Source organism: Falco naumanni, chromosome 6 (genome assembly GCF_017639655.2).
Source record: "Falco naumanni isolate bFalNau1 chromosome 6, bFalNau1.pat, whole genome shotgun sequence".
Lineage (NCBI taxonomy): Eukaryota > Metazoa > Chordata > Aves > Falconiformes > Falconidae > Falco > Falco naumanni.
This window is the reverse complement of record NC_054059.1, coordinates 74,674,742-74,682,398: the sequence shown is the minus strand read 5'-3', so window position 1 is coordinate 74,682,398 and position 7,657 is coordinate 74,674,742. Positions and strand designations below refer to the sequence as shown.

General features: G+C 45.6%; 1 protein-coding gene across 1 annotated transcript; it reads right to left on the bottom strand.

Annotated features, from left to right (window-relative positions):
* Positions 1-363: 363 nt before the first annotated feature.
* HADHB (hydroxyacyl-CoA dehydrogenase trifunctional multienzyme complex subunit beta) lies at positions 364-7,628 on the bottom strand. The gene is made up of 7 exons (XM_040597782.1): positions 7,563-7,628; positions 5,933-6,007; positions 5,501-5,542; positions 3,918-4,014; positions 3,251-3,295; positions 1,889-1,988; positions 364-654 (listed from the first exon to the last, which is right to left on the bottom strand). The coding sequence occupies exons 2-7, from the start codon at positions 5,997-5,999 to the stop codon at positions 379-381; spliced, it is 627 nt and encodes a 208-aa protein (XP_040453716.1). The 5' UTR covers positions 6,000-6,007; positions 7,563-7,628; the 3' UTR covers positions 364-378.
* Between the last annotated feature and the right edge of the window lie 29 nt (positions 7,629-7,657).

Sequence of the window (7,657 nt, the reverse complement as noted above, 5' to 3'; positions counted from 1 at the left end):
AGAGTTTCCCATGAGAGCTGTGGGAAGAACTGACACTTAGCCCGTTAGTGCTTTGGATACTACTACATTTTATTTCCTTCTTCAGCCTCTGGCTTTGGCCAAGTTATACAACACATGTTTAACAGAGACAGCCATTTTCTGAATCATGCTGGTTTTACAACTTTGCTTCTACTTCTCTTTGTCACATGCAGCAGTTGGGAGAAGAACATCCCCAGCAATTTGAGACAGTAGCCGGGTCTCAATTTTTTTTGCTCTGTTTAGGCTAAGTCAAAAACAAAAGTAGCCTGAAAGGTAGCAACTTCCTTATCATGATGGAGTCTTTACCTCCCAAGCTGAAGTAGACACTGAGCAGAGACTACTGCTGAAGGCAAAGGGTTATCAAGCTGCTGGCAGGTCTACAGCAGACACTTGATTCATATTATATTTTGTTGGTCCAAAAAACTTCCATTCCAGAATTTCTTTAAAATGCTTACTTCTATTCACTAAGCACTGCAAGTTAGACAAGGTATGCAGAGGAGTTGCTAAAAGCTCCTTCCCAAACCCATAGCTTCTTCCAGCCAACGTACCTGTGGTCATAGCCTGGTTTGAAGAAATGCAAGCCATGGTGACTGTGTGGGCTGGAGTTTTGTCTGAGAAACCTGCTCCCAAGGCAGCCTATAAGCAACAAAGAATGGCTGTTAAAAACCAGCACCCTTTTTGCTCCACAGGGTCAGAACTACCTTCCGCCCAGCAACACACCTTTCCACACTAAGCTGAAAACAAGTACATCAAGTTTTCATTCAGCCAACTACTCATCCCCTCCCCAGACTCCAGGAACAGGAGGAAACGGCAACTGACAAGGTTCTCAGTTTCATCATGCAGACAGTCACTGGCCATCCCCGTTAATAAAGTGACAAACTAACTGCACACTTCACAATTTCAAAAGAACTTCCAACTACTTAGCATCGTCTTTGCTTCACCTTATTTGCAAAGGCAATATAGGAAGGGAATTATTTAGAGCCCCTCAGTACGAGGCACCGTGACCTGCTTCACACAGTACAGAAAACATTTCCTGCAGTTCAGAACACAGCCTCTCAATCTGATGCAGCTGAGAGCACGGCCTCCCTACCACAAGAGAGCTGCTCACAGCAAGACCTTCCCTAGTTGAGACGTGGCCAACTGGTTTAAAGTTCAACAGTTGTTCCCAAGTTAAAATTATACCACAGCCTCATCTGACTGGCTGGTGACCAAAGCGAGTATTCGCATACACAAGGCCTAAAACTGCTGATGGAACTGGACAGCCTCATAACCACCTCCTCAGTCGTTCCAGCCCAGGTTACATCATGGTTTTGGCCAAGTTGCAGAGAACAAGAGCAGAAGCTCCAGATTACAGAAAATCACATGCTGCCTCCGTAACATTACTGCAGTAGACCAGCTTCTTTCTGTGAATAACATGCAAATTGTGTTTTCTAACTGCCCGAAAAAAGGGCAGGTAAGCTACTCCATTTCAAATCATTCAAAAACTGCATCTGATCAGCCAATAAAATAAATAAATACCACAGTAATCTATGACAGCACACTCTAGTCCTCTCAAGTACTTTGGACAAGCCAGCATTTAAATCAGTTAAGAGCTGAGTGATCACCAATCACTAACAAAAGCTTCCCTCTCAAGGAAGAATCAAGTAGAGGCTTCACAGCATTAAAATACACTTGATCTACAGCAGATTTCAACAGGAGGAAGAGTCCCATACAGTTGACACATACAATACTGCACCACTAGTTCATACTCGCAAATCATGTTTAAACAAACCGTAACACTGCAAATTTCTTTTTTTGCGCCAAGTGTTTGTCATCTTCATGCTAGCTGCAGAAATCAGACTCACAGAGGAAAAAGCTGCAAGTAACCTACCTCTCTGGCAACATTACTCGTTTTCACCTCCTGGATAACTGTGCCATAAACAATGTAATCAACAGCATCCTTTGGGACACTGGTCCGGTTCAGCAACCCCCTGAGAAGAAGAATAAAAAAAAAGAATTTGCACCATGTAAGCAATAACTACGTCACAGTCCTCCAACATACTCTTTCTGCCAGCTTGGCTGGAGAACAAGGCAACAATGGAGCCACACCTTCTGCCCCTAGTTAAGAAGAAATCTTGCATGCATATGTACTTAATGAAAAGTGTAATTGGCTATGGACTGCAAATAATCATGGTGATAATAGCAATATAAATTATTACATAATTTCATGAAAGCAACTGCTCTACACTCCCTCCACCCCTGGCTGTTAGTATCTTCCCCAAATTGGAGTATTCTGACATCAAAAATTTAAAGGAAGAGGGCCTTAAGAGCTAAAGCTGATCACCTTTTGTTTAGGAACATTTAAAAATTCAGTAAAGACACACAGAAAATAAGCAGTGTGTTTTCACCATATGGCATCATTTGCCAGAACAACTTGACAAACATGTCACCACAACAAATCCCACTGCGGGCAGTGATTTAAGGCCACTGGGATACAAATGCAGTTTCATGCACTAAAAAGCACCAAATAACAACAAAACTAAGGGCCCCTCAATCAGTAACTTCTCTTCTGCAGCACATTAAAACCCCCTCTATGTCTGGACACAGCCCTCACACACGACTAACACGCTGCCTGTCAAGCAGATTAGCCTGCCGTGGCTAAACATGGCATTCAGATTTGGCACAACTGCACCAACCTCATGATCTTTCTCTGAGCCTTGAGATCTCCCTTCCCCCCCAGTAAAGCCTTCTCTCTTTTCAACAGCACTTTGCCCTGCTTCTCAACACAGCAAACCCACTCCTAACAACCTACAGCTTTTGTCAAATCACTGCAGAGTGGAAAGGACAGGCAAGATGATAGAATTAGCTTGTTATTCTTGCTGCCACTTAAGTTTTTCCCTGCATTGCCCAGACTGTTTTTCCTATGAATTGTAAGCACACCTCAACAGCAGCTACGACCTCTGTATTTAGAAAACTACAGTCAGAATTCAAACTAAAGTTTGTCAAGCAGGACAACAAAGCCATCTCTTTCTAATAGCACATTTCAGCACAAGCCTATTGTAAGCCCCACTGCTTAAGCCACCTATGAAGGTGGTGGTGGACCATGAAAAATGAAGGCCCTGGATCATGTCATTCGGAGTCTGAGACAAAGCTAGAGCCTTGACTTTCAAATCTGTTGAAGCTACCCTACCAGCATTGGGACCCCAGCATCTCAACAAGTTTTTTGGGCTCTTCTAGTGTTCAATTTACTTACTGCAGTGCTGCTCTTGCTAAGTCATGTGGCATAAGATCCGCATACCTGAAAGTTAAAGAAGAAAGGCAGAAACTTAGGGGTGTCAGAAACCGATACAGATGTCCACTTCACCACTGTAAGCACACATCAGTGGCAAAGAACTGGTGACATACCAGAAATGCTCTGCTGCATTTATAATCAAACATTTCATACCCCAGGTTGTGAGGACTATTGGTGTGTAAGCCAGCATGCAATTGCTGTAGTAAAACCACTGGAAAGCAATAGTTACAGAATAAAGAAATCCCCTATCCATCCTCAGAAAGTTAGGTCTGATTCTAATTCAGCTGTGGATTTGGTGGCATGACACTCTAGCAAGAAGAGTCTACAGCAGATTCTCTGCATCTGTCCTGCTAGTTTTGTGAAACTTGTTGCTTTATTTGCTGTAAATTTACCAGCAGGTTCCTCTAGACATGTAGCACAAATCCTCGTTCTTCTCAGAATTCACATACATGGTCAACCTTCAGACCACGTTTTTTCATTAGGTAAGCTGGAATAACTAGCAGCCTAACTTCCATACTTCTAGGCATAAGAATAACTACATTAAAAAGAACAAGTAAGCTGATTTTTTTTCACAGAGATTCTATAATTAACCAAGTCAGCATGTATTTTCCTCTTATTTTATACTTACGAGGTGCCAGACTGCAAAAATGGAATACGGACACCATCTACCACAACGATATTCTTCGTGCCGCTTTTGGCTAAGGTCTTCTTACTCTTAGGCTGGGCTGCCAAAAAAGAAGTAATGTTAACAAGAATACCAGCAAGCTTAAAGTAAGACCCTGTAAAAACTACTAGAAAACGGGAAAATGTTCTCTTTTGGTGCGTAAGTCAAAAGCAGGGTAGGTAGGACACCTGAGCTGTAATGTTGTCTCCCTCTGGCTAATTATGAGATGTGTGAAACATGATTTAACAACTTGGTACATCCCCCATCAGCAGAGGGATTCATCTATAGTTACACTGAAGCAATGGTACAGCTGAGAACAAAGCCACGTAACTCCCAGTCTCTATTACCACTGACAAGAATACTGCAGGAAGACATCCCTCTCAAAATGCTGTACAGCTTTCAATATGAATGAGGCAGACCAAATTCAGAGTGTGAGTAAGATCTCCCACTTGGGGAACAGCAAGGACTTCAATTAGCAACCAACTTACTTTCCACAGTAACTGCCTATATACATGCTCTTACTGCACAGTGAAGGTGAGATAATTCAAGGTAATCAAAACAGTTCAGGAAGTCAACTTTCACTCCCAGAGGAAAGCAGTAGCACAAAGAATGCATATATTTGCTGCAGGTAACTTGTTACTTCTCTTGTATGGTGTTTGAGCATCTCAGGTTCAAGACAAAGCATGTCATGATAAGAGTATTGTTCAACAGGCCGCTGACACAGCTCTTCTGAAGTAACGATTAACAAAGACTTCAATGAGAATTTCCTAATACCACAAGGCCTGTAAATCTTAATGACCATATGGGGCAGCTCCTTTTACAAGCAGGAGGACAGAGACATGTAAAAGCAGATTAAGGCCAGGAAATACTGTGCTCAAGCAAATGCCAGCACTAGGATGAAACTCCAGCACTGTTCTTGGGTTATATAAGGCTTTCTGTGCAAAGCCAAGGAGACGAGGGGGAGCTGCTGTCTAGGCCCATTTCCAAACCCCAGGCAGCTCAAAGCATTAGTCACCTGAGCCACCCCCCACAATGAATCCCAGAATGCCAGATCACCCTGACTGCTCGCTAAGTGCCACGGCTAAAAATCTGTGTAACTGTGCATGTTCAGCAGCTCCACCAAGACCTGAGCCTCTCACTGGTCTTGGTGGACTTCAGAGCTAATTCCACAAGCTCCTCCTTGTCACAGACAATCCCCTCCCCTCTGGGCAAGTAAGCTGGTCATGCCCAGACAGTTCATAAACCCCGAGTTCAGCTTCTCTGTTTAGGTTCTAGAAATAGCTATCTGTCAGGTGACAATGGAGCGTCAGCTCTGGACTGGGCAGAGCTGCTGAGAGCCAGGGGCATTCAGAGGTTGACGGGACTCTGCCGCAAACAGCAGTTTGCCTGTAGTTTTACTTGTTTGCAGTTTTTGAGCACTCAAACTAAAGCAGTCTGTGCCACTTGTCTGAGATCTTAGTGGAATGAGACTCTGGAAAAGGGTGGCAGCTTCAAAAATAGCCTTCTCTAGCACAGACCCACTGCTTTTCCTGTTTTTTTCACTCTACCTGCAGCTTGTAACGGTGAAGAGCAGCTCAGTGATCGAGCAACTGAAAAACAAGAAAGAAAAAAATAGCATATGTCAAACAAGAAATGTTAAAAACATTTCTAGTTTCTGTAAGAACTATTAAAAAAATAAGATAATGTCATAGTAAGACAACTGCACTAGAGCATCTGTGAGCTCTTTATTAGTTTACTTCGTTCACAAAACCAACACAGGTCACATTACCCGTTAACATGAGATTCCTCCCCACACCTGATGTGGGAAGGGGACAAATACAGCAACAACAGAATTAGCTAGTTAAAAAAAGAAATCATGTTTTTATAAGACGACAATGGAACAGAGATTCAGATACAAGCAACCATTCCAAACCCAAGACTTAAAAACAGAATTTTATGACCTACCAATTCAAGCTTTTAATAAACTTAAAGATACTTACAGACCCTGGCAGCCCATGCTGAGGAAGCAGGGAGGTTTCTGATGGCATGGGTTAGCATGGAACTCATTTTGATATCTAGAAAATGGAGAAAGACTGATCCTAGTCCAATCTAGTCTATGCAGAGCAATTTCAGGTTAAGCGATCTGCCTGCTTCACACATGGCCAAAAAAGCGTAGAAAGAAAAGACAGTCCAAGGGCAGCAGTGCAGAGAATACTTCCTATTACATTTTTTGAACAGCATCTAACACACAAGGAGTCTGGCTTACAACTGTGGCCTGCAAATGTTCATGTAAATAAATACTCATCTCTCCAGTGACCCAGCACTGTACTGACAGCAGCCAGTGCCGCTTTCAGTCCCCCTCCCAATAACTGTTCCACCACTTCCTTCCCCACTGGAAAACTGTCCCAGTGCCCAGCCAATCTCACTACCAGCGTGACTTTCCTGATGCATTCTCCTTGGCACAATTTCATGCTGCTACCTCTTATTTTAACCATTGATGCTAACCTCAGTAACTCCCTGTTGAATAGCCCCACAAGAAGCAGAATAAGTTGGTATCCACTACCCCAAAAAGCTTCCTCTGTAGCCTTCATGAAGCTAATTCCAGTACAGGGTTTCCCTACAAACAAATCCTCAACTACAGTTTTTACTGCCCAGGGCAAAAAAAACCCCATATCTCATGGCTCGTTCTTTTGCTGCTTCACAGTAACATCCACTGCACTCTGTCACTCTTCTGGCATTGAAGCAGCACTCTTCCTCCAAAATACACACACTTCCCCTCAAGGGTTGCAGAAGCATCTGCAGTCCCAAGCACACCCAGGTATTGCGGGTCTCTACAGTTTCTCAAAACTCAGTGTAAGCTGCCAGCCAACCCCTTCCACTTTGACACCACACCCTACAGCTCCGCGCCTGCAGCATGCCACGCAGCGCTCCTCATTCCCCAGCCTGCTCTAGCTATGTTGGCATCCCAAAACCCAAACCTAGGCCCCTCACATCAGTAAAGGTCCAAAAATCAAACCTCCTCCCACGCATACTTCCCTGGATCGCCTCCCCTGCAACAGTGCTCGCCCTCCACCCGTGCTGAGCTCCCTCCCTACACTTCTTTCCCCAATTTTCCCTTCGCAACTGACAAAACTCCTCCTCTCCAGGTCCCCAAGCCGGACCCACGCCCTGCACACCGCACAGCTGCTCTCCTCACAACGCACCCACCGGCCTCGCCCCCCACCACACACGCTATCCCCCATGTTTTTTATAAGTCAGCCGCTCCCCTAGCACCCCAAGGAGACAGCACGCGAACTGAACCGGCCAAAGCTCCTTCCTGAGCCTGCAGGATCTGCCCCCGCTTCCACAGCAGCCCCTACTGCCCTTCCCCTCTCCACACACAACACCGCCGACCCTCGCACACGTTTCGCACACACACGCTGCACACCCACCCCGTGCGCTCACAGAGAACACAAGCTACACCCCCACGCACTACACACCCGCTTCTCTCCCTGCCCAACAGCCGCTCCTCACGCACAGACCAGAGCCACTACCCACCCACTCCTCGGCATGCACACACCTCACAGCCACCTTCACCCTTTGCCCGCCTCCCCTGCACCCCCAACCGACCGCCCCGACGGCCCCCCTCACCCCGCTCAGGCCCCGCCACCCGCGCACCTCCGCCGGCACCCAGCACCGCCCCGCACTGCCGCCGCCGCCTCCTCCCCTCAGGAAGGACCCCCGCG

Bases quoted from the DNA above. Each gene is read 5' to 3' on its own strand.
- HADHB (XM_040597782.1), bottom strand. From the start codon at position 5,999: ATGAGTTCCATGCTAACCCATGCCATCAGAAACCTCCCTGCTTCCTCA. The intron at 4,015-5,500 runs GTAGAGTGAAAA...CTTTTTTGGCAG, and splicing joins TTCACCGTTACAAGCTGCAG to CCCAGCCTAAGAGTAAGAAG. The intron at 655-1,888 runs GTAGGTTACTTG...TGTTGCTTATAG, and splicing joins CGAGTAATGTTGCCAGAGAG to GCTGCCTTGGGAGCAGGTTT.